Source organism: Amblyraja radiata, chromosome 13 (assembly GCF_010909765.2).
Source record: "Amblyraja radiata isolate CabotCenter1 chromosome 13, sAmbRad1.1.pri, whole genome shotgun sequence".
NCBI lineage: Eukaryota > Metazoa > Chordata > Chondrichthyes > Rajiformes > Rajidae > Amblyraja > Amblyraja radiata.
In genome coordinates, this window is record NC_045968.1 from 60,862,958 (window position 1) to 60,890,827 (window position 27,870).

At 42.4% G+C, this 27,870-nt stretch overlaps 1 protein-coding gene across 3 annotated transcripts in view; it reads left to right on the forward strand.

Annotated features, from left to right (window-relative positions):
- ece2 (endothelin converting enzyme 2) overlaps positions 1-27,870 on the forward strand; it is a 199,050-nt gene that overhangs the window by 116,413 nt on the left and 54,767 nt on the right. For all 3 annotated transcript variants that reach the window (XM_033032198.1, XM_033032199.1, XM_033032197.1), the window contains exons 6-8: positions 16,897-17,043; positions 17,373-17,438; positions 21,590-21,778. In XM_033032198.1, the coding sequence (XP_032888089.1) occupies positions 16,897-17,043; positions 17,373-17,438; positions 21,590-21,778 (402 nt within the window). The remainder of the gene's footprint in view (positions 1-16,896; positions 17,044-17,372; positions 17,439-21,589; positions 21,779-27,870) is intronic.

Here is a 27,870-nt window from a genome sequence, read left to right on the forward strand (position 1 = left end):
ACCAAAGTGGATAACCTCACATTTATCCACATTATACTACATCTGCCATGCATCTGCCCACTCACCCAACCTGTCCAAGTCACCCTGCATCCTCATAGCATCTTCTTCACAGTTCATACTGCCACCCAGCTTTGTGTCATCTGCAAATTTGCTAATGTTACTTTTAATTCCTTCATCTAAATCATTAATGTATATTGTAAATAGCTGCAGTCCCAGCTCCGAGCCTTGCGGCACCCTACTAGTCACTGCCTGCCATTCTGAAAGGGACCCGTTAATCCCTACTCTTTGTTTCCTGTCTGCCAACCAATTTTCTATCATGTTAATACCATACCCCCAATACCATGTGCTCAAATTTTGCCCATTAATCTGTGTAGGACCTTATCAAAGGCTTTCTGAAAATCCAGGTACACTACATCCACTGGCTCTCCCTTGTCCATTTTACTTGTTACATCCTCAAAAATTCCAGAAGATTAGTCATGCATGTTTTCCCCTTTTGTAATTCCATGCTGACTCGGACAAATCCTGTTACTGCTATCCAAATGCGTCGCTATTATACCTTTAATAATCGACTCCAGCATCTTCCCCACCACTGATGTCAGCAGGGCTGCCAACTCTCACGCATTGAGCGTGACACTCACGCATTTCAGCCAATTCTCACGCCCTCACGCTGAAGACAGAATTCTCACGCTGACAGGCTGTCTTCAGTCCCTGCACAGTTTGTCTCTTTGCGCCACATGACAGCGATCTGCACGGATTGGGAAAGCGCGTCGGTCCCGGGCAGCGGGTGTCAGCACTTTTGTGTTCCGTCTGTGAGCGCTGCGCTTCTGGCTGCCGCGGCAACCTCGCTCCCTCCCTCCCTCGCTTCCTCCATCCCTCCTGCCCTTCAACTCACACGGCAGCACCAGCGCCGCCAATCCACGCTACACCGTGCCCGCCCCATTGGGCGGCCGGGGAAAGAGAGGGAGGGGAGAAAGAGAGAGCGAGAAAGAAAAAAAGGGAGGGATGGAGGCAAAGAGAGACAGGGGGAGGGAATGTAGTAAGGGATTGAAGGAAGGGAAGGAGAAAGGGGAGAAAGAGGAAGCGTGAGGAAAAAGAGGGAGGGGGAGGAAAGGGAGGTATGGGGGGGAGGAAAGAGGGAGGAGGGAGGAAGGGAAGGAAAGAGGGAGAGAGGGGGAGGATGGAGGGGGAGAAGGAAAGGTGTGTGTGTGTATACACAAAAATGCTGGAGAAACTCAGCGGGTGCAACAGCATCTATAAGTGACGTTTCGGGCCGAAACCCTTCTTCAGTCTGAAGAAGGGTTTCGGCCCGAAACGTCACCTATTTCTTTCGCTCCATAGATGCTGCTGCACCCGCTGAGTTTCTCCAGCATTTTTGTGTACCTTCGATCTTCCAGCATATGCAGTTCCTTCTTTAACACAAGGTGTGTGTGTGTGTCTGTTTCCCTGTGTGTGTCTCCCTGTGTGTGTGTGTGTGTGTGTGTGTGTCTCCCTGTGTTTGTCTCCCTGTGTGTGTGTACGTGTCTCCCTGTGTGTGTGTGTGTGTCTCCCCATGTGTGTCTGTGTTTCCCTGTGTGTGTGTGTGTGTGTGTGTGTGTGTGTGTGTGTGTCTCCCCGTGTGTGTCTGTGTTTCCCTGTGTGTGTGTGTGTGTGTGTGTCCCTGTGCGTGTGTCTGTGCCTCCCTGTGTGTGTGTCTGTGCCTCCCTGTGTGTGTGTGTGTATCCCTGTGTGTGTGTCTCCCTGTGTGTGTGTCTGTCTCCCTGTGTGTGTGTATGTGTCTGTCTCCCTGTGTGTGTGTGTGTGTGTGTGTGTGTGTGTGTATCCCTGTGTGTGTCTGTCTCCCTGTGTGTGTGTGTGTGTGTGTGTGTGTGTGTGTGTGTGTCTGTCTCCCTGTGTGTGTGTGCCCCTGTGTGTGTGTCTGTGTCTCCCTATGTGTGTGTGTGTGTGTCTCCCCGTGTGTGTGTCTGTCTGTCTCCCTGTGTGTGTGTGTGTCTGTCTGTCTCCCTGTGTGTGTCTGTCTCCCTGTGTGTGTCTGTCTCCCTGTGTGTGTGTGTGTGTGTCTGTCTCCCTGTGTGTGTCTGTCTCCCTGTGTGTGTGTCTGTCTCCCTGTGTGTGTGTGTCTGTCTCCCTGTGTGTGTGTGTCTGTCTCCCTGTGTGTGTGTGTGTCTGTCTCCCTGTGTGTGTGTGTCTGTCTCCCTGTGTGTGTGTGTGTGTGTGTCTGTCTCCCTGTGTGTGTGTGTGTCTGTCTCCCTGTGTGTGTGTGTGTCTGTCTCCCTGTGTGTGTGTGTGTGTGTGTCTGTCTCCCTGTGTGTGTGTGTGTCTGTCTCCCTGTGTGTGTGTGTCTGTCTCCCTGTGTGTGTGTGTGTGTGTGTGTCTGTCTCCCTGTGTGTGTGTCTGTCTCCCTGTGTGTGTGTGTCTGTCTCCCTGTGTGTGTGTCTGTCTCCCTGTGTGTGTGTGTGTGTGTCTGTCTCCCTGTGTGTGTGTCTGTCTCCCTGTGTGTGTGTGTGTGTGTGTCTGTCTCCCTGTGTGTGTGTGTGTGTCTGTCTCTCTGTGTGTGTGTCTCCCTTTGTGTATGTGTCCCCCTGTGCGTCTGTTGTCACATCCTGGCCTTAGACAGGGCTGCCAACTCTCACGCTTTGAGCGTGAGAGTCACGCATTTCAGCCAATTCTCACGCTGATGACAGAATTCTCACGCTGTCTTCAGTCCCTGCACAGTTTGTCTTTTTGCGCCATATCACAACGATCTGTGCAGTCTGGGGAAGCGCGTCAGTTGGCGGCTGTGAGTGACGTCGCATCTCTTCTCTTCTCTTCTTTCTTGGTTGGATGTGCAGCCGCCGACAGCATGAAGCAGCCGGAGATAAAACTAACCAGGTGAATCGGTTGTAAAACATGGGGAGGACCACAATGAGGCCAAACATCTAGGACAGGGTTCGGCAACCTACGGCACACGGGCTGAATCCGGCCCGTAACCGGAAAAACCACGTTTTTTTTCAATTTGTTTTCGCAGGGTCGGGGCAGGCGAGCCGACCTGAGAACTGTAGCCAGTCCCTGGGACGCGAGCTGATCTGGGAACGACAGCCAGTCCCTGGGCACGCAGAATGCCAACTTGTTCATTATGGACAAATTAGGCCAGCCACGTACATGTTGTATAACTCTGACTCTATTCTACCTAATAATGATAAGGGAAGTGTTTTCCAAAATTTAATCAACGTATTAAGTTTATTTAATAAAGGCATGAAATTAGCATTGAATAATGCTTTATATTTTCTAGTAATCTGAATACCCAAATATTTAAATTTTTCTGTTGCGATTTTAAAGGGGAACTTCAGTAAGTGTGTAGGTTCTTGAGGTTTTAATGTCATGATTTCACTTTTATTCCAGTTTATTCTATATCCAGAAAAAGACCCAAATTCCTCTATTAAGTTTAATAAATTTGGTATGCTCGTTTGTGACTTTGTAATATATAAAAGTTAATCGTCTGCATATAATGAGATTTTATTCTTTGAGTCCCTGGTATTATAGCCCTGAATATTCGGATGAATTCTTATACTTTCAGCCAGGGGTTCTATCATAAGGGCAAATAGCAGGGGTGATAGTGCACATCCCTGCCTATTACCCCTTGATAGTTGAAATTTTTGAGATAACATGTTATTAGTTAAAATTCTTGCCATCGGTTTATCATATAATAATTTTACCCATGTTATAAAATTCTCTCCCATATTAAATTTTTGTAGTACTTTATATAAGTATTGCCACTCTACCTGATCAAATGCTTTCTCTGCATCCAAAGAAATAATTGATATATCTTTTTCCTCTACTTTATGCGAGTACATTATATTAAACAGGCGTCTCAGATTATTAAATGAGTATCTTTTAGGTATAAACCCCGTTTGATCAGGGTTTATCAATTTACTAATATATTTGCTTAATCTTCTTGCTAAAATCTTTGCTAAAATTTTCTGATCTGTATTTAAAAGTGATATAGCTCTGTACGAGCCCGGATCTTCTAAATCTTTATCTTTTTTTGGAATAAGCGTAATAGTTGATTCTGTTAGTGTTTCAGGTAGTTTGTTTTCTTTAAAAGCATGGGAGTATAAATTAAATAAATAAGGGGTTGTTATCTCCTGAAATTTTTTATAAAATTCATTATTAAAACCATCTGGTCCCGGTGTCTTACCATTTTTCAGCGATTTTATTGTTTCACCTATTTCTTTGATTGTAATTTGAGCTCCTAATTCCTCTTGTTCCAAAAGGTCCAGTATTGGAAGATTACAATTATTTAGAAAAAAATTTATTTTACTATCTTCTATTTTGATTGATTGATTGATTGATTGATTATTCCTTTAATAATCCTTTTCAGGAAATTACAGTGCCACGACAGCTTCAAGACAAACATAACACCACGCTTTCATACATAACAAGTTAAAATACGTTAAAATACAGGTTAAAATACAATTAATTAAAAAAAAGTGCAGTTATTTATGCTCATTGTAAAGTCTTATAGCAGCTGGTAAACAGGACTTCCTGTATCTCTCCGTTTTGCACATTGGTGCAATCAGCCTCTGGCTGAAGATGCTGCTCTTGATCACCTTCAGGGCATGGAGTGGGTGAGTGGGGTTTGTCATTATGGAACCTAGTTTATTTAGAGTTCTGGTCTCTGCCACCTGCTGGACCGTTCGTTGCTCAGCCCCGACCACTGAGCCGGCCTTCCTGATTAGTTTGTCCAATCTGTTTTTATCCGCTATACGGGCGCCATCTCCCCAACAGGCCACAGCAAAGAACAGAGCACTGGCCACCACTGAATGGTAGACACTGCACAGTAGGGGTTGGCAGATATTAAAAGACCTCAGCCTCCTTAAAAAATACAGTCGGCTTTGTCCCCTCCTGTACACCGCCTCCATATGACACTTCCAGTTCAGCTCACTGTCAAGCTGCACCCCAAGGTACCTGTGATTAGCAACCACCTCCACCTCAGTGCCCTTAATGGTGATCGGCGTTGCTTGAGTCCTCCTCCTCCCCCTCCTAAAGTCCACCACTATCTCCTTTGTTTTTTTGGTGTTGAGATGGAGATTATTGTGTGCGCTCCACTCCACAAAGTTACTTATAATGTCTCTGTATTCCTCCTCATTGCCCCCTTTAATGAGGCCGACAACAGCTGTATCATCCGAAAACTTCTGCAAAAAGCAGCTGTTGGTGTTCCATTGGAGATCCGCTGTGTAGATGGTAAACAGGAACGGAGCCAGCACAGTTCCTTGTGGAGCCCCTGTGCTGCTCAAGATGGTGCCCGAGACACTGTTCTGTAGGCGCACGTACTGTGGTCTGAGGGAAAGGTAATCCAAACACCACAGTACCAGTGATGGATCCACTTTCATCTTCTCCATCTTTTAATTTTAGATGTATATAAGTTTTGGTAAAATTGGGCAAATCTATTATTAAAATCTTTAGGTAGTATTAGTAATTCACCTTTCTCTGATTTAATTTTGGTTATAGTATTTTCCTTTTCTTGTTTTTTCAATTGGTGAGCTAAAAGCTTATGTGGATTGTCACCAAACTCAAAATGTTCCTGTTTTGTAATTTGGAATAGTCTTATTACTCTTGCCGATAAAATTCGATTAAGTTTAAATTTCAGTAATATTATCTTATTGTGTTTATCTGTCGTGGAATCTTTGGCATTATCCAACTCTAACTGTCTGATTTCTTGTTCTAACAACAATTGTTCTGTCTTATTCTTTTTATTTTGAAAACTTTGATATGAAATTATAATTCCTCTCATAAATGCCTTAAAAGTTTCCCATAATAAAGAAGGCAAAGTACCTGGTATATCATTTGTATCGAAAAAAAGTTCCATTTGTTGTTTTAAATATTGATAGCCTTGCACGTCATTTAAAATATGTGTATTAAACCTCCCAAAATTTTTTTTACCCGGCATTCCCTCAAATTTTACTGAAAATGTCAACGGGGAGTGATCTGAGATACTACTAATGTGGTATGTTGGGTTGTTTGTATATGGCATTAATTTCATATCCACTAAAAAATAATAAATTCTTGAATAAGTTTTATGCACCGAAGAGTAAAACGAGTATTCCCTTCCAACTGGATTAGCAGATCTCCATACATCTATTATATTAGTATTTTTTATATATGTATTTAGAAGTTCGCTAGTTTTAGATTTTAAATTACTCTTCTTTTGTTTTGCTGATTTATCTAGATATGAATCTAAAACACAGTTAAAGTCCCCCCCTATTATCACATTTTGGTAATTAAACTCTGATATTATGTCAATAATTTTATCAAAAAAGTGGGGGTTATCAAAATTCGGAGCATAAATATTTATCAAAGTTAGTGGGGTTGCATAAATTTCACCCGAAACTATAATATATCTTCCCTCTTTATCTGATATGGTATTCTTTAATTTAAAAGGAATACCTTTCCTAATAAGAATAGCTGTACCCCTAGATTTAGAAGTAAATGAGGAGTAGTATGTTTGGCCTATCCAATTCGCCTTTAATCTTATTTGTGTTTGTTGTTTCATGTGTGTCTCCTGCAAAAACATTATGTTGCTTTTCAACGATTTTAGTTGGGCAAAAATTTTACCCCTCTTAATTGGTTCGTTGGCACCCCTTATATTCCAACTACAAAATGTAATTCCTCCATTCTTTATTTGTCTATTGTCTTGCATTGTAAATCAAGGTAATATTCCTGAATCATATGGTGCAAACAAATACCTCAGAATTTTAGGACTTGGGTGGTCATCCCGGTTTATTAGATTTATATTGCATCTCCTTCTTGTAAAGTGCCTTAGAAAAAGAAAAAAAGAATGTGATACACAATTACTTCCAAAAAAATTAAACAGATAAAAATCTTGATTGTGCTTTAAAAAAAAAGGTGCTATTACGGTATCTAAGGGAAGCTACCTTAAGGACGAATAGCCATCAACGATGGCAAAAAATGTATAGACCTCCGTGATGTTGTTATACATTGAGCTCCTCCCCCTTGGTGAATCCTCATAAAAAGTTACATACCGTTTCATATTGTGTTTTTTCTTATATGAGTTTATCAAATCAGCGCTAGTGACAGCCGAGAGAAAAAAGAGACATAAGGAATAAAAAAACAAAACAAATATAGAACAAACATATACACGATTATATAAGTATATATGTCCCTCTAATTTATCCAATCTTAATCTAATCTAAACTTTCTCATATATATCCACCCAGGATTCTTACATAATATCCCATTCTATAACTACCATACATCATACAAGCTGGTACCAAAGGGTTAACTACCGTACAAGCAGGTGCCAAGGGGTTAAATTTTGAGCTTTTCATCCAAGGTTGAATATAACCAAGCTCTCTGAATAACACATTCCAACGAGATAAGCTTTATAATTGTCTGGGTAGCTCGGCCATTTTAATCAGTTCAAAACTCTGTAAAAAGTTCAAATTTCTTCCTTGTCGGCAGCTTGCCCCGATGTTTTCTTAACGATATCCTCTGCATACTTTAAAGCTTTTCCGGGATCTGCAAATGAGCGTTCAACGCCGTTATAAGATATCTTTATTTTTCCGGGAAAGTAAATTCCATATCTTACTCCCGGGACTTCCCTCAAAGTGTGTCTTGCCGGTGTAAACAATCTCATTTTCTGGACTACCTCAGGAGAGTAATCGCGAAATATTCGCACATTATCCCCACGGTATGTCAGCTTCTTCCCATAAGTGATCTTTTTCAATATAAATTCCACTGAAGAGATGTCACGGAATTTCACAATTATCTGTCTTGAATAATTTGTTCCTCTTCCAACTCGTTTAGCGACGTCTGTTCTTGGTTCTTCCGACAATTCCAAGACATCTTTGAGTAAGTCAGTAACGAAAGTACATGTTTGAGATTCATGTCCCTCTCGTCCTTCCTTTACTCCGAGAATCCTCAGGTTATATCTCCTGAGTAGAATAGGTAGAATAAATGCAATAAAAATGATCTTCCTACCACAATTACTATACCTATTTCAATCTATACCAGTATATATACCAAAATATTTTTTTTTTAAATTAGACTCTGATATTATTAATTATATTTGGGACTATAGATCACATAGAATCACAAAAAAACACTTATGTAAACCAAAAGAGGTCGGGGGACTTTCACTTCTGAATTTTATGTATTATTACTGGGCAGTGCATATTAAGAATATGATTTGATAGTTCTACCCAACAGACAGAATGGATAAAAATGGAGAAGGAGGATTGCCATCCTTGTAATATAGGAACGATCCTCTTCTCCCCAAAAAAACTGAATAACACAATATATAAGAACCCAATTATATATGGTACAATAAGAATTTGGAAACAAATAAAATTATCTTTAAAATTAAGAAATCTATCACTGTTAATGCCAATAGCGAATAACCCTTTGTTTAAACCATCTCTTATTGATAAGACATATAACCAATGGGAAAGTCTCGGAATTAGAAGGATCGGGGATATGTATGAAATGGGAAACTTACTATCATTCCAACAACTACAATTAAAATTTAAATTGAAAAACAACCAATATTTTAAATATCTTCAGATTTGCGATTTTGTGAAAAAATATATACAAGGATATCAAAAAGTAACTCCTGACTTATTGGAAGAAGCAATGAATATTGAAGATGACTCACAAAAATTAATATCATATTTATATAATAGTATTCTAAATATAGACCTACCATCGACAGAGGTACTTAGAGAAGAGTGGGAACGGGAACTAATGATAAAAATTACGAAGGTTAAAAGGGAAAAATACCTGATATATATTCACAAATGTTCAATTAATGTAAGACATAATCTAATTCAATTTAAAATTGTACATAGATTATATTATTCAAAAACAAGATTGAACAAATTTTATCCAAATATATCCGCCACTTGTGATAAATGTCTAGCCCAAAAGGCAACTATAACACACTCCTTAGTTTCCTGCATAAAACTTTAGAGATTTTGGAATGATATTTTTGAAATATTTACAAAATTATTCAAGACAAGAATGGAACCTAATACTGAAATGATTATATTTGGCGTAATGGAAGATGGGAATAAATTGAACACATCTCAAAATCTATTCCTTAACTATGGTTTAATAATAGCAAAAAAATTAATTCTTAAATTTTGGAAGGGTACATCAATACCAACGCTTAAAATGTGGATTGCAAGTATGTTGGACACCGCTCATCTTGAGGAAATGCGATTCCTCCTAATGGATAAATCAGACCAATTCATAACGAGTTGGTCTCCATTCGTCGTTTTTTTGGAATCATATGGTGCAACACAATTGTAAAAAATAACTGTTTCAGGACTGGACGAGGGTTGGTCAAGACTATAAATAATGATCTCCTTTTCTTTTTTTTATTTTCTTTTCTTTTCTCTATTCTCTCTCTCAACTTTCTTCATTTACTGGTTTTCTTTTTTCACACACTATATATTTCACATCTTTCTATCCTTTACTATCTAACTTCTTTTTCTTATTCTAATCTTTTTTCAGTGTAACAAAAAAAAAAAAAAAAAGTTGTACATAAAATGTATTATGAAAATATATATTAGGCACTTTGGTGCCATATGACTGTACTTACTTCTAATAAAATAAAATATAAAAAAAAAACAAAAAAAAAAAAACTCTGACTCTATGAAGATCTGAATGGGCTTAGAATTACCATTTCAGCAAAATTGCCCCCACTATCCCCATTTTGATTCTTGATATTAATATCCCTTTGCTCTGTTAACAGCGTTAAAGTACTTGTGAGGTCGAGTCAGGAAAGGGAACATGTTATTTCTTTTTAGTTTGCTTTAATTTGTTAGTTGATTGGTTGTTGAGTGCCATCATTTCTGAAATGGTCTTAAAGTAACTTAACTGTTATAAAGCAGTAATAAGTGATTTTTGTCCAAACAATTGGAACTTGCATAAAATGTTTGCATTATTAGCAGGACTGCCAACTCTCACGCATTGAGCGTGAGACTCACGCATTTCACAAAATTCTCATGCTCTCACGCTGATCACAAAATTTCTCACGCTCAAATATCTGCGGGTGCTGAAAGTTCAAAATAAAGCAAAAATTGTTTTAGAGGCGAGTAAAAACCATGAGGGGAATATCAGGTGAATGCATAGTCTTTTTCCCAGGATATGTGATTCAAGCACTAGAGGGGATTGGTTTAAAGCAGGGCTATCAAATTACCAGCACCAACCCCCCTCCCCCTTCCTCCCTGAGGCACAGCACACACCTCCCACCCTCACCTCCGGCGGCTCTATGTCCGTCGACCGCTCTGTCCACACCCCATGGAGTTTTAACCCCGGCCCGGAGCCAGGAGCGGACCGGGTGAGTGCTGCCTCCGGAGCCTACTATGGGAGGGGGAACACCCCCTCCCACACCCTCCCTCGCAATTTCTCACTCTCAACTCTCACCCAATGTTGGCAGCCCTGTGTCAGGCTAACTGGTCTATAATTCCCTGCTCTCTCTCTCCCTCCTTTCTTGAATAGTGAGATAACATTAGCTACCTTCCAACCCACAGGAACTAATCCAGAATCTATAGAACATTGGAAAAGGATCACCAATGCGTCCACGATTTCTAGAGCGACTTCCTTGAGTACCCTGGGATGCAGACCATCAGGCCCTGGGGATATATCGGCCTTCAGTCCCGTCAGTCTACCCAACACCATTTCCTGACTAATGTGAATTTCCTTCAGTTCCTCCATCTCTGTCCCCTAGTACATCTGTGAGATTGTTTGTGTCTTCCTTAGTGAAGACAGAACCAAAGTACCTGTTCAACTCGTCAGCCATTTCCTTGTTCCCCATAATAAATTCACATGTTTCTGGCATCAAGGGACCCACATTTGTCTTAACTATTTTTTCCTCTTCACATACCTAAAGAAGCTTTTACTATCCTCCTTTATATTCTTGGCTAGTTTACCTTTGTACCTCATCTTTTCTCCCCGTATTGCCTTTTTAGTTACCTTCTGTATTAAGGCAGACCATCAACTGCTGCAAGATGATTATTACCTCAATTGATAAGCACTAAGGTCCTCCAAGTAAGGAGATGCCCACAACAAAATGTTTCTGACTACCGCACTCCAACCATCTGCTCAGTTGCATTGAAACTTCAAACGCAGAGACTCTATAAAGGAAAAACATGTTTAGGGTCCTTCCACCATTAGACATTATTGCTGATGAAATGTTTGGGTCTGAAAAATAATGCATGTAAATACGTTAATTGAACAAAGTGACATGCTAAGTACAGAGAAAGAATTAAAGACTATTGTTCTATATTGTAAAATTTTAACTTTCATAAATAGAGTATATTTCTGAAGAAAAATTAATTGCATAAAAGTCCATGGAAGCGGTTAGTGACTATGCTGTTGAATACACTTCAGTTTAGTGTGTATGCACATTCCTCCTGTAAGCTCTTCTTCCAGTGGTATATTGATCCATTTAGTTTTTTTTAGAGATACAGTGTGGAAACAGGCTCTTCGGCCCACTGAGTCCGTGTCGATCAATGACAATAATCAAGGATCAACTAGTTCTATCTTACACAGTAGGGATAATTTACGGAAGCCAATTAAGATTCAGATTCAGATTCAGATTCAATTTTAATTGTCATTGTCAGTGTACAGTACAGAGACAACGAAATGCATTTAGCATCTCCCTGGAAGAGCGACATAGCAAATGATTTGAATAAATAATAATAAGTGATAATAAGTGTCCGGGGGGTGGGGGGGTGATTGGCAGTCACCGAGGTACGTTGTTGAGTAGAGTGACAGCCGCCGGGAAGAAGCTGTTCCTGGACCTGCTGGTTCGGCAACGGAGAGACCTGTAGCGCCTCCCGGATGGTAGGAGGGTAAACAGTCCATGGTTGGGGTGAGAGCAGTCCTTGGCGATGCTGAGCGCCCTCCGCAGACAACGCTTGCTTTGGACAGACTCAATGGAGGGGAGCGAGGAACCGGTGATGCGTTGGGCAATTTTCACCACCATCTGCAATGCCTTCCGGTCGGAGACAGAGCAGTTGCCATACCATACTGTGATGCAGTTGGTAAGGATGCTCTCGATGGTGCAGCGGTAGAAGTTCACCAGGATCTGAGGAGACAGATGGACCTTCTTCAGTCTCCTCAGGAAGAAGAGACGCTGGTGAGCCTTCTTGATCAGAGTTGAGGTATTGTGGGTCCAAGAGAGGTCATCGGAGATGTTGACTCCCAGGAACCTGAAGCTAGAAACACGTTCCACCTCCGTCCCGTTAATGTGGATGGGGGTGTGCATGCCGCCCCTGGACTTCCTGAAGTCTACAATGAGCTCCTTGGTCTTCTTGGAGTTAAGGGCCAGGTTGTTGTCAGCGCACCATGCTGCTAAATGCTGGACCTCCTCCCTGTAGGCCGACTCATCGTTGTTGCTGATGAGGCCAATCACCGTTGTATCATCTGCATACTTGATGATGGTGTTAGTACCATGTACAGGTGTGCAGTCATAGGTGAAGAGGGAGTAGAGGAGGGGGCTCAGCACACAGCCCTGTGGAACGCCGGTGTTCAGGGTGAGGGTTGAAGAGGTGTGCTTGTCTAACCTAACAGACTGGGGTCTGTTGGTTAGAAAGTCCAGAATCCAGTTGCAGAGGGAGGGGTCGATGCCCAGGTTACCGAGTTTGGTGATCAGTTTTGATGGTATAATGGTGTTGAATGCTGAGCTGTAATCGATGAACAGCATTCTTACGTAAGTGTCTCTGTTGTCGAGGTGGGAGAGGGCGGAGTGAAGTACCGTTGAGATGGCATCCTCCGTACTCCTGTTCTTGCGGTAGGCAAACTGATAGGGATCCAGTGTGGGGGGTAGGCAGCTTTTGAGGTGTGCCAGGACCAGCCTCTCGAAGCACTTGGTGATGATGGGGGTAAGTTCAACTGGGCGGAAGTCGTTGAGGCTTGCCGCAGTGGAGTGTTTTGGCACTGGCACGATGGAGGTGGTTTTAAGGCACGTGGGGACAACTGCTTGGGCAAGTGACAGGTTGAAGATGTCAGTCCAGACGTCTGTCAGCTGCGCAGCACAGGCCCTGAGCACGCGCCCGGGGATGCCGTCAGGGCCAGCAGCCTTACGTGCATTAATCCTACTCAGTGCCACGAATACGTCGTAGGGGGTGAGTGAGAGGGGTTGGTGATCGGCAGGTAGCACAGCCATGATGGCTGTCTCTAGATTGTCCCTGTCGAAGCGGCCATAGAAGTGGTTAAGCTCCTCAAGGAAGGAGGCGTCGCTGGATGTGGGGGTGGTGTTGGAGGGTCTGTAGTCCGTGATGGCCTGGATAGAAACATAGAAACATAGAAATTAGGTGCAGGAGTAGGCCATTCGGCCCTTCGAGCCTGCACCGCCATTCAATATGATCATGGCTGATCATCCAACTCAGTATCCCGCACCTGCCTTCTCTCCATACCCTCTGATCCCCTTAGCCACAAGGGCCACATCTAACTCCCTCTTAAATATAGCCAATGAACTGGCCTCGACTACCCTCTGTGGCAGGGAGTTCCAGAGATTCACCACTCTCTGTGTGAAAAAAGTTCTTCTCATCTCGGTTTTAAAGGATTTCCCCCTTATCCTTAAGCTGTGACCCCTTGTCCTGGACTTCCCCAACATCGGGAGCAATCTTCCTGCATCTAGCCTGTCCAACCCCTTAAGAATTTTGTAAGTTTCTATAAGATCCCCTCTCAATCTCCTAAATTCTAGAGAGTATAAACCAAGTCTATCCAGTCTTTCTTCATAAGACAGTCCTGACATCCCAGGAATCAGTCTGGTGAACCTTCTCTGCACTCCCTCTATGGCAATAATGTCCTTCCTCAGATTTGGAGACCAAAACTGTACGCAATACTCCAGGTGTGGTCTCACCAAGACCCTGTACAACTGCAGTAGAACCTCCCTGCTCCTATACTCAAATCCTTTTGCTATGAAAGCTAACATACCATTCGCTTTCTTCACTGCCTGCTGCACCTGCATGCCCACTTTCAATGACTGGTGTACCATGACACCCAGGTCTCGCTGCATCTCCCCTTTTCCTAGTCGGCCACCATTTAGATAATAGTCTGCTTTCCTGTTTTTGCCACCAAAATGGATAACCTCACATTTATCCACATTATACTGCATCTGCCAAACATTTGCCCACTCACCCAGCCTATCCAAGTCACCTTGCAGTCTCCTAGCATCCTCCTCACAGCTAACACTGCCCCCCAGCTTAGTGTCATCCGCAAACTTGGAGATATTGCCTTCAATTCCCTCATCCAGATCATTAATATATATTGTAAATAGCTGGGGTCCCAGCACTGAGCCTTGTGGTACCCCACATGTCACTGCCTGCCATTGTGAAAAGGACCCGTTTACTCCTACTCTTTGCTTCCTGTTTGCCAGCCAGTTCTCTATCCACATCAATACTGAACCCCCAATGCCGTGTGCTTTAAGTTTGTAAACTAATCTCTTATGTGGGACCTTGTCGAAAGCCTTCTGGAAGTCCTGATACATCACATCCACTGGTTCTCCCCTATCCACGCTACTAGTTACATCCTCGAAAAATTCTATAAGATTCGTCAGACATGATTTACCTTTTGTAAATCCATGCTGACTTTGTCCAATGATTTCACCACTTTCCAAATGTTCTGCTATCCCATCTTTAATAACTGACTCTAGCAGTTTCCCCACTACCGATGTTAGACTAACTGGTCTGTAATTCCCCGTTTTCTCTCTCCCTCCCTTCTTAAAAAGTGGGGTTACGTTTGCTACCCGCCAATCCTCAGGAACTACTCCAGAATCTAAAGAGTTTTGAAAGATTATTACTAATGCATCCACTATTTCTGGAGCTACTTCCTTAAGTACTCTGGGATGCAGCCTATCTGGCCCTGGGGATTTATCGGCCTTTAATCCATTTAATTTACCCAACACCACTTCCCGGCTAACCTGGATTTCACTCAATTCTTCCAACTCCTTTGACCCGCGGTCCCCTGCTATTTCCGGCAGATTATTTATGTCTTCCTTAGTGAAGACGGAACCAAAGTAGTTATTCAATTGGTCCGCCATATCCTTGTTCCCCATGATCAACTCACCCGTTTCTGACTGCAAGGGACCTACATTTGTTTTAACTAATCTCTTTCTTTTCACATATCTATAAAAACTTTTGCAGTCAGTTTTTATGTTCCCTGCCAGTTTTCTTTCATAATCTATTTTTCCTTTCCTAATTAAGCCCTTTGTCCTCCTCTGCTGGTCTCTGAATTTCTCCCAGTCCTCCGGTATGCTGCTTTTTCTGGCTAATTTGTACACATCATCCTTCGCTTTGATACTATCCCTGATTTCCCTTGTTATCCACGGATGCACTACCTTCCCTGATTTATTCTTTTGCCAAACTGGTATGAACAATTTTTGTAGTTCATCCATGCAGCCTTTAAATGTCTTCCATTGCATATCCACCGTCAACCCTTTTAGAATTAATTGCCAGTCAATCTTGGCCAATTCACGTCTCATACCCTCAAAGTTACCTTTCTTTAAGTTCAGAACCATTGTTTCTGAATTAACAATGTCACTCTCCATCCTAATGAAGAACTCAACCATATTATGGTCACTCTTGCCCAAGGGGGCACGTACAACAAGACTGCTAACTAACCCTTCCTCATTACTCAATACCCAGTCTAAAATAGCCTGCTCTCTCGTTGGTTCCTCTACATGTTGATTTAGATAACTATCCCGCATACATTACAAAATATGCTCTTCCTCAGCACCCCTGCCAATTTGATTCACCCAATCTATATGTAGATTGAAGTCACCCATTATAACGGTTTTGCCTTTGTCGCACGCATTTCTAATTTCCTGTTTGATACCATCTCCAAGGGTGGAGGGTCTGTAGTCCGTGATGGCCTGGATGCCTTGCCACATGCGTCGGGGGTCGGAGTTGTTGTTGAAGTGCTCCTCAATCCTGAGCTTATGGCAGTGCTTGGCCTTCTTGATGCCCCTCTTCAGGTTAGCCCTGGCTGAACTGTAGGCTCGAGCATCGCCTGACCTGAAAGCGGTGTCCCGTGCTTTCAGCAGTAGCCTGACCTCGCTGTTCATCCATGGCTTCTGATTCGGGAATATGGTCACCTGTTTGAGGGAGGTGACACTGTTGATGGTGGAGTTTATAAAGTCCAGAACAGAGGATGTGTAGGAATCAATGTCCGTGTGAGAGTCAAGGGTGGCCTGGGCTGCAAACGCCTTCCAGTCAGTGTTTCCAAAACACTGCTGAAGTGTGAAGTCCGCTTCCTCTGACCAGACTTTAACTGTCCTCACAGTTGGTTTAACCCGTCTGATGAGTGGGGAGTACTTAGGGAGCAGGAACAATGAGACGTGATCAGACTGACCAAGGTGGGGGAGGGGGATGGCTTTGTAAGCTTCAGCCATGTTGGTGTAGACTTTGTCCAGTGTCTTGTCTACTCTAGTGGGGAAGGAGACATGTTGGTGGAATTTGGGGAGTACAGTCTTCAGGTTAGAGTGATTGAAGTCGGAGTTAACCTACAAACTGCATGTCTGCAGTGTGGGCAGAAACCGGAGCATGATGAGAAAACCCACGCAGTCACAGAGAGAACGTACAAACTCCATACAGACAGCATGTGTAATCAGGATTGAACCAACTGTGCTGTAAGGCAGCAACTCTGCCACTGTGCTGCCCATTATTCTCTGAAAAAAAGAACATAATCCAAAAATATATTTGGAAAAAAAATGTTACTCCGACTTTCTCAGCAGAAAATGTAAAACATTCTTGGATTCAGCTGGATTCAAATTCTTGGATTCTACTAAATTTAATTCTATGTGTTCAATTGTTGCGGAAAAACAATATATTCCTTATATTCTGGAAGCCAATATTGCTAATCAATTTTATTCTGTTATCTCTAATGCAGACAGGAGGCTGGAATATCACAGGTCCTTGGGATAAAGACAACTTCATTGAAGTACTGAAAATAGTTTCGGGAACATACAGGACAAGTCCTTTTTTCACAATCGACATTGGTACAGACTCCAAAAGTTCGAATAGCAATGTCATCGAGGTATCTAGGTTTTTTGTGTTTTAAGCTATTCAAAACTATAATGCATTAAACAATTGTGAATATTTACATTTATTTATAAATGTGTATTGTGCAGTTTGTCACCAACTAAACTGGGAAAAACACCTTCTTGGAATAAATGACATGTTTCAGGTAATGGAGATGTTATTAAATGCACTGGGTTATAAAGTGAAAACAATAACATTGAGTTGGTAAAAAAGTAAGTTTTCTCTAAATTTAGTTAATATTTCTTAGACATATTAGAGCTCCATCAAAATATTTTTTTTACTATTGAAGTTAATACTTATTGTCTTTTTTATTTTGTCTTTCAGATCGATCAGCCAAGCTTACTATTACCATCTCGTGATTATTATCTAAATAAAACAGCAAATGAAAAGGTGATGCTTCATAGTAAATTTAATGCATGAAATTATTTTTATTTTCTTCCTTCCATAAGAGTGCTTTAAGTGTAGGTATCAAGGAAGAAAATGCATGCAGCTATTTAAATTCACGTTGGTTTGTAAATTAGGTAGACCTAATTTATAATCTAGCTCTCTCTCAAGAGAAGGAAGGCAGGAAAGGGGTACTGATTGGGGATGATCAGCCATGATCACATTGAATGGGTCGAAGGGCCGAATGGCCTACTCCTCCACCTATTGTCTATTGTCTATTTTTTGTATGTGTTTCTGATTACATTAATAACTTTATCTTGTACACCTAATTGACACCTAATTTCCAACTGTGATCAACTGTTGAATGTGAATATCATTTATTTTAATGTGTGTACAGGTTTTGGGAAATGTTATTGAAGTTTATGTCTATTAACAAGACTGTCTCATTGTCAAAATTGTATTCACAAATGTATTAGATTCACCGTACGTGTGTTATGTAACATTGATCTTGGAAAATTCAGTTATATTTAATACTATCTGATAAGTCCTTGGTTTTAGATCTCATTTGTAAATGCATATTAATCGAAGAATAAAAACGAGTTACTTAATTTAAGAATAACAAACCATTTCAAAAAGGGGGCGCTGACCTGTGCGCGGCTGCCCAGCCAGCAGCTGTCCGTCTTTTCATCTTTTTTTCTTATTTTTAGTTAGTTAAAGTGTTTTTGTTTCTGGAGTTCTAGACTTTTTTATGTGGGGGGGGGGGGGGGGGGGGGGGGGGGGGGAGGGGGAAACTACCTTTCAGGGTCCCTACCTGGTCGGAGAGGCAGCTTTTCTCCGGGCTGCATTTTCGACCCGTCCTCGCGGCCTACCAGCGGGCCTGGAGCGGCGTTTCCTGTCGGGGACCGCCCAGAACCACGGCTTCGGCAGCGGCACAGCGCTGGAGCGTTATCGTGGAGCGGGCGATGCCTTGCCTGGGTCACCGCGCTGGAGCTCCGATGAGCTGAAGACCGCCGGGAACAACATCGCGGAGCTGCGGGACTGTGGAGCGGCCGGCCGCGGGCAGCGGCGCTGAACTGTACATCGGGAGCCTGGGATCTCTAGATGAGATCGCCAGTTGTGGAGCTCCAACCGGCGCGGCCTTGTCGGCTTCAGAAGCCGCGGCCTCCAGTACGGAAGCGGCCGTTCCAGGTGTCCCAAGCCGCTGTGAGGATTCTCCCGACGCCGGAGCACCATCACCCGGCGAGAACGGCCAGGAACATCGGGCCTCCGTAGAGGCAACTGTGGAGGCCTCAATAGGCCCGACTATGTGTGAACTGGGGTTGGGGACTGGACTTTGTGCTTTCCCTCATGGTGGGAGCCATTGTGGGGGGATGTTCTTTATGTTTAAACTCTTATTAATGTTATGTCTGTATTCTTTCTTTATGTGCTGCACTGGCAAGAAGCATTTCACTACACCTAGGTGTATGTGACCAATAAATAACCTTTGAACCTTTGATTTTCAGCTTTCAGTAAGTGGAATATCATGAAAGGACACCAAGGTGATAGTAATGTAGTTTAGTTTATTGTCACGTGTACAATGAAAAGATTTTGTTGCATGCTAACCCGCCAGCGGAAAGAGGCTACGTGATTACTATCGAACCATTTACGGTTTATAAATACATGATAAAGGAATAACGTTTAATGCAAGGTAAAGCCAGTAATGTCCAATCAAAGATAGTCCGAGGGTCACCAATGAGGTAGATAGTAGTTCAGGACTGCTCTCTAGTAATGCTAGGATCATTCAGTTGCCTGATAAGAGCTGGGAAGAAACTGTCCCTGAATCTGGAGGTGTGCGTTTTCACACTTCTATACCTTTAGCCCGATGGGAGAGGGGAGATGGAGTGGCCGGGGTGCGACTCATCCTTGATTATGCTGCTGGCCTTGCCGAGGCAGCATGAGATATAAATGGAGTTAATGGAAAGGAGGTGGTTTGTGTGATGGTCTGGGCTGCGTCCACAATTTGCTGCTATTTTTTGCTGTCTTGAATGGAACTGTTTCCAAACCAAGATGTGATGCATCCTGATAAAATGCTTTCTCTGGTGCAAATTATTGGGGACATGCCGAACTTCCTAAACAATCTAATGGGCCTGTCCCACTTAGGCGACTTTTTAGGCAACTGCAGGAGACTATGGTCGCCACATGTTCGCGGGTGGTTGCCGGGCAGTCGCCTTCATGGTCGTGAGGAGGTCCCGCATTCTGGGAACTAGTAGCGTCCTCATTATGGTCCCTGCGAGGTCCTAGTAGGTTGCCAGGAGGTCTAAGGTTCTCGTAGGTTGTAGCCGGTGTTGGCTCATTGGGACAAAAAACATAAGCAGTAGTTTTCAGAACAAAGGATAACCGACAGGTAATGTCTACCGAGCTTCACAGCTCATATTCTGGCACACATCTCTGGCTTTTTAAAAGTTGTCTGGCTTTCTTAAAAGTTATCTGCACTCCTTCTCCCTCCTTCTCCCCCCTTCTCCCTCCTTCTCCCCCTCTCCTTTAAAGGACTTACCATACACTAGCCATCTTATTTACAGCACCAACCTTCCTGTTCATTGCAGTGTGTGTCTGTATCACCTTGGCTTTGCACCATGTGAATTTCACTCAGACAGCGCTCCCCCCGCTTGCCCTGTCCCCCGCCTGCATAAGGGGCTGATGAAGGAAGCAGTGTGTGTGCGTGTGTGCGTGCGTGCGTGTGTGTTCCACTTTGACAGTTGCCATTCCAGTTGCCGGTTTTTCAGGCGACTGCTGGCAACTTGACAGTCGCCGGTAGTCGCCTGAAAAATCTCCGAAGTGGGACAGGCCCATTAGGAAATATAGGCATTGGTGTAGTTTCTTGGTCATTGCTTCAATATGGGTGGTCCAGGAAAAATTGTTGGTGATACTGACTCCTCGCAGTCAATATACTGGAAACTGGAATTCAATGGAAATTAGTTCTACAGAATTGTCCCCATTTGGATTGCACATTTGCAGCTAGTTGAGTCTGAAGTAGATATTAGGAGAAATTACATATCTCCGTCAGATAGGAGGTAATCTTATTGCTAATGTTGAGGCAATCGTAAATTGCCTGCTTTCAGGTTCCTTGTCAGACATTTGGGTCATTAAGAGCAGAATGAAGACACAAATAGCAGTTACGAGAAGTTCTGCCTCGATTCTGCTGTAATTGTACCTGCTACTCTGTGGGTGCTGGTGCTACAGTGCTCAATGATATTATGGGAGGTTCTAACAAAACTAAATTCAATTGCACTCAATTGGGCGTTCATTTTGTCTCTTGTCTATTGACTAGATCAGATGACAGCATAGGGTCCACATGTAGGCCTCTATCTTGATAGCTTATCCTGTTAAAAAAAACATGGACCTAATTCTTAATGATTATAACAATGAAAGCAATATTTTATTATCACAGGTCCCTCATTGCTACTACATCTACAACAAATCTACACATGTTAAGAGGGTTTTCACTGCAGTTGCAATAAAGTTATGGCAATTGAGCGTACAACACCGAGAGAATAACCAGCCTATATGTCTCCACACCACATTGTTATCTAAATAATATATCAAAATAACACTAAATAGACAATAGGTGCAGGAGTAGGCCATTCGGCCCACTCAATGTGATCATGGCTGATCATCCCCAATCAGTACCCCGTTCCTGCCTTCTCACCATATCCCCTGACTCCGCTATTTTTAAGAGCCCTATCTAGCTCTCTCCTGAAAGCATCCAGAGAACCTGCCTCCACCACCCTCTGAGGCAGAGAATTCCACAGACTCACCACTCTCTGTGAGAAAAAGTGTTTCCTCGTCTCCGTTCTAAATGGCTTACTTATTCTTAAACTGTGGCCCCTGGTTCTGGACTCCCCCAACATCGGGAACATATTTCCTCTAGCATGTCCAAGCCCTTAATAATCTTATGATGTTATTCCCTTATCATGTATCTAGATATACACTGGCTTGATTGTAATCATGTATTGTCTTTCCGCTGACTGGTTAGCATGCAACAAAAGCTTTACCCTGTATCTTGGTACGCATGACACTAAACTAAACTGAACTGATATTGACATCTAGATTGTGATTTTACGTCAGATTGTTTTTATTGTGCTTTATCTTCTAATGTGTCACTTCTCATCATTTTGCAGGTTTTAACTGCGTATCTGGACTATATGATTGAACTAAGTATGCTTCTCGGAGGGGAGTACAATTCAACATACACTCAGATACAGCAATTATTGGAATTTGAAACAATTATTGCAAATATCACAGGACCCCAGGATGAACGAAGAGATGAAGAGAAAATATATCACAGGATGACCATTGCAGATTTACAGGTGCACTGAAGGCAGTACTTTTATGTTACCTTACTACTATTAATAAGATAGATATCTAAGGGAGAACTACTTCAAATTGAAACTACAATATCTTATATTATAAAAGTAGTTCAAAAATCTTACTAAACTGCTGCAGAATAAAATTAAATTATCATTCTACTTTTGCTTTGTGAGGCTATTATTTTAATTGTAATGAACTAGGTTTTATTATCTAGTTGAACTAATTTATTATTAAATTAATACTATGGTTTGGAGGGATTTGGTCCAAGCACAGGCAGGTGGGACTAGTGTAGCTGGGACTGTGTGTAGTTGGCCGGTGTGGGCAAGTTGGGCCAAAGGACCTGTTTCCACACTGTATCACTCTATGACTGTATGCCATGAACTGTATACACGCCACCACTGCTTATGGACATGATCTTTAATTATGCCTATATTATAAAGCATAAAGTAATGCGTCCAATTGAGGCACTGCTTTACTTTTAAATGTTTTTTCAGCCTCTGGAAAGTAACAACATTGTGGCTATTCTTGGACAATGGCAGCAGATGATGTTTTATAGTCAAGTACTACTTCAATTTCAACTCGTTGTATTCGAATGGTATGTTAGCATTCATCGCAAAAGGATTTGAGTATAGGAGCAGGGAGGTTCTACTGCAGTTGTACAGGGTCTTGGGTGAGACCACACCTGGAGTATTGCGTACAGTTTCGGTCTCTTAATCTGAGGAAAGACATTCTTGCCATAGAGGGAGTACAGAGAAGGTTCACCAGACTGATTCCTGGGATGTCAGGACTATCATATGAAGAAAGACTGGATAGACTCGGCTAGTACTCGCTAGAATTTAGAAGATTGAGGGGGGATCTTATAGAAACTTACAAAATTCTTAAGGGGTTGGACAGGCTAGATGCAGGAAGATTGTTCCCGATGTTGGGGAAGTCCAGAACAAGGGGTCACAGTTTAAGGATAAGGGGGAAATCTTTTAGGACTGAGATGAGCAAAAATGTTTGCACACAAAGAGTGGTGAATCTCTGGAACTCTCTGCCACAGAAGGTAGTTGAGGCCAGTTCATTGGCTATATTTAAGAGGGAGTTAGATGTGGCCCTTGTGGCTAAAGGAATCAGGGGGTATGGAGAGAAGGCAGGTACAGGATACTGAGTTGGATGATCAGCCATGATTTTTTCAAATGAATTGTCCTTCTGAAGGTGTTTAATTGGAAGATCTCCCCTGATCTGGAATTGTTCTAAACATATAGTCATCCCGCATGGAAACAGGCCCTTTGGTCCAAATTGCCTTGCTGATAAGATATCCATCTAACTAGTTCCACCTGTCCGTGTTTGGCACATATCCCACTAATTATTTCCGATCCATGTACCTGACCAAATACCTTTTAAATGTTGTTATACTACCTGCCTCAACTACCTCCTCTGGCAGTTCGTTCCATATAACTATCACCCTCCGTGTGAAAAAGTTGCCCCTATTAAATCCTATTAAATCTTTCCTCTCTCACTTTAAACTTATGTCCCCTGGTTCTTGAGATTCATAGAGGAGGTCTGTGATTCATAGTAATACAGCAGGTGAACACTGTGCCACTCATGTGGTACAGTCATACAACACAGAAATAAGCCCCTTGACCCAACTTGCCCATGCTGACCAAGATGCCCCATCTATACTAGTCCCACCTCCTGTGTTTGACTCGTATCCCTTTAAACATTTCCTGACTAAATACCTTATAAAAGTTGCTATAGTACCTGCCTCCTCTGGCAGCTCGTTCCATATACTCGCCTTCCACCCTACTTACACAGGTCACCTCTGCTCTAGAATAAATTCCAATGCTCCAAAGATCTGAATCCCTGCCCCCTGTAGCAACTCTACAGCCTTGCATTCATTTATCCTATCTTCTTGTTCCTTCCCTCTCTAGCACATGTAGGATGTTTTGCAATAGAATTATATTATAGGGCAGCACAGTGACACAGTGGTAGAACAGGTACCTCACAGCACCAGAGACCCGGGTTTGATCCTGACCCTGGATGCTATCTGTGCAGAGTGTGTACGTCTGTGACTGTGTGTTTTCTCTGGGTGTTTAATTTAATTTAGAAGTACAGCAGGGAAACAGGCCTTTCAGCCCACCAAGTCCACACTGCCCATCACACTAGTATTATCATATACACTTTTGCATCCATTCACTAGGGGTGATATACAGTGATCAATTAACCTACGAACTTGCACGTCTTTGAGATATGGGAGGAAACACACATGGTCACAGGGAGAACGTGCAAACTCCATACAGACAGCACCTGAGGTCAAGATTGAACCTGGGTCTCTGGCAGTGTGAGGCAGCAGCTCTACCACTGCACTACTATGGTCTAGTTCCCTTCCATATTCCAAAGACATGCAGGTTTGTAGGTTCATTGGCTTCTAAAATTGTCCCATGTGTGTAGGATGCAAAAGTGGATTAACATAGATCTGGTGTACAGGTGATTGTCGGCGTGCACTCAGTGGGCCGAAGAGCCTGTTTCCACGCTGTATCTCTAAACTAAAACTAAACATATATGTAGGATTTATGTAGGATATTCTGCAGAAATGCTCTAAATCCACTCCCTTGGTATGAAATCCATGTTAACCCTAGAACAGCGTTTTTAAACCCTTGGAATAATTTTCATGTCTCAGGGAATCCCTACATAAAAATGATTATATATCTTTACTAATCTCTTTATTTCTCTTTCATAAATTTAAAGTTCATAAGGCAAACATGATATATTTTTCTGATGGTACACAAAATTGCTGGGGAAACTCAGCGGGTGCAGCAGCATCTATGGAGCGAAGGAAATAGGCGACGTTTCGGGCCGAAACCCTTCTTCAGACTGATGGGGGGTGGGAGAAAGAAGGAAAAGGGGAGGAGGGGGAGGAGCCCCAGGGCGGGCAGATGGGAGGGTGGGAGGAGACAGCTAGAGGGTTAAGGAAGGGGAGGAGACAGCAAGGGCTAGCAAAATATTTTTCTGATAACTGGTTTGAACAAAACAAACTTACGTTTCTCTCAAGTTTATTGACAATGCAAAAAAAAAAACTGAAATCAAACTGCTTGTTCAAAACTGAAACAAATAAAGGCAAACAGAACTAACCATGGAAGAGAGAGATAGAAAGAGAGAGACAGAGCGAGAGAGAGAGAGAGAGAGAGAGAGAGAGAAAACAACACACATAACATTTTCATAAACTAACAAAAACATACATAAATAAACTTTTGATAAACTAACAAAAATAAACATAAACAAACTTAAATTTAAAAAATTCATATAACATCCCTAAATAATGGGTAAAAATTACTAAATAACGTGGGTGAATGAGGGACTGTACCTGCACGCCAGGAAGCACAGACAGGACTGATGGAGACCGTGCATGTGTCTGTACTCGAGTGAGTCACTTGATACACCAATCCATCACGGACAGCTCCTGTCCACTGACCACTAAAGGCCGTTTCACACTGGCGCCGCAGAGACGTTGCTAAATAGACATCGCTAAATATGCTAAATATACGTTGCTAAATATGCCGTACGTGTATAATAAAATTACGAATATGAAATTAAACACAAAAATGCATTTACATATGGTTAGCCTATTTATCACAATTTCTCTCAGAACCCCTAGCGATCTCTCGCGAAACACTGGCATTCCAGGGAACCCCGGTTGAGAAACGCTGCCCTAGAGTAATATGATGAACTAGACTAAGTGGGACCCGTTGGGTCCCATGTTCACACGGGAGGGCTGGTCCCCCAACGCAATATTCCACCTCTCCACAACTCCAATATTGGTGGCCGGTGGGGGGGGGGGGGGGGCTTTCTGGAGAGCTGGTGTGGGTGTTGTTGGCTGCAGGGACTACTGGTCTCCAGAGGGCTAGTATGGACATTGTGGGCCAAATGGATTCTTGGGATGGCAGCTCAGTCCCTCAAGCCTGATGTGCTGGCAGCTCACTCACGACTCGCGGGTTGGCAGTTGACTCACGGCTCTTCCTTGAAATTCCATTTCAAGCAGAGTACAAGGCCACCAAATTCAAATCCATTTTCCTACCACTTCAAGCAGGGTGCAAGGCCACCAAATTCAAGTGCAGTTTCTTACCACTTCAAGCAGGGTGCAAGGCCATCAAATTCAGGTTCAGTTTCCCATCACTTCAAACAGGGTGCAAGGCCACCAAATTCAAGTGCAGTTTCCAACCACTTCAAGCAGGGTGCAAGACTACCAAATTCAAATGCAGTTTCATACCATTTCAAGCAAGTGAAACCACCATAAAACCACCATAAACCAGTATAAAACCACACAAAACCCCACATACAGTTCAATAGACATTCAGTGTGTTCAGTTGATTCACAGCTCAGACAGTCGTGACCTCTCTCTCCCCCATCATACAGAGACTGAGCCACACCCACACATCTGGGTTTTATAAACCCTCCCCCTTCCACCGGAAAAGGTGTGGCCTCCATGGTGTGATTGACAGGAGAGAGAATCTCAACATTTTTAAAACTCTAACAACCAATAACAGTGCATTTTTACTTCAACCCAAACAACCATTAGCAGTGCATTTTTACTTCAACCAAAACAACCATTAGCAGTGCATTTTTACTTCAACCCAAACAACCATTTGCAGTGCATTTTTACTTCAACCCAAACAACCATTTGCAGTGCATTTTTACTTCAACCCAAACAACCATTAGAAGTGCATTTTTACTTCAACCCAAACAACATTAGCAGTGCATTTACTTCAACCCAAACAACCATTAGCAGTGCATTTTTACTTCATTAGCAGTGCATTTCTGCTTCATTAGCAGTGCATTTTTACTTCATTAGCAGTGCATTTCTGCTTCATTAGCAGTGCATTTTTACTTCATTAGCAGTGCATTTTTACTTCATTAGCAGCGCATATTTTCTTCATTAGCAGTGCATTTTTACTTCAAACCAACCATAATTTCATTTTCAAACCACATTAAGGGCACTCACAATTGAGTATACATGTGTTCAGTGTTATTCAGAGAGACGTGACCCTCTTGGTTCCTCCATGTTGCAGAGTCTGAGTGAGGCACACCACTTCCTGGTTTTATAGTCCCTCCCCCCTCCCACCAGCAGGGGCAGCAAAGAGAATGGCAATTTAAAAAAAAACATTAATATCTCTCTGATTTTTCATCAATGGGAAATATCCTCCGGTCCCGGAAGGCGGAGGGGGGCTCTGAGCGAGGTGGCCAAAAATGACGGCAGTAGGTGGCGGCTTTTTCTTGGAAATCGCAGCACGGTGGTCAAAAGCGGTCAAGATCAGACTTTTAGTAATATAAGATGATATGATCATTTGATCAACGGTTAACTATATGGTCTTGATAGTACTTATTTGTTGATTACGCAGGAGTTAACAATGGACTCAGTAATGCTTCTGAAAGCTCATAGTTAAAGAATGAATTCAGCATTGGCTGGTGCATTGATGTAATAGATTGGTTCACCACATTATTTATCTTCACCACATTCAGTATGGTGTGCGCTGGGCTTCCAATTAATTTATTCCTGAAACTTTGCTACCTCCACTCATTTTTCTTGAATCCCTGGTGCAGATCTCTCATTGTGAAATGCTAGTGCATGAAAGAGTATAACAAAGTGATGATGCATTATCTTCACGATTATCTTCCTCTGCCTGTCTGAGAAAGTGTCTTAAAAATCTAGAAAAAGCATGATTAATTCTCGAAAAAGCAGATTAGCATGTGGTTGTGTGGATGAAGAATAGAATAACAGTAGTGCAAATCAGCATCAGGCTGTTATGCGCAGTGTATTTCTGAAGATGTTGAGTGGCTGACAAAAGTCTGCTCACTGACTACATCGGAAAACCTGATGGCTCCATTGGTATCACTGTTGTCTAGAGACAGCAAAGCAAAGTTAGATAAGATGGAAGTTGATAACATGAATTTTACATAATTCAACATTTATTCTTACTTATATTACAGGGTGGTGAATCTGTGGAATTCATTGCCACAGAAGAGGCCAAGTCAGTGGATATTTTTAAGGCAGAGATAGATATATTCTTGATTGGTACGGGTGTCAGGGGTTATGGGGAGAAGGCAGGAGAAT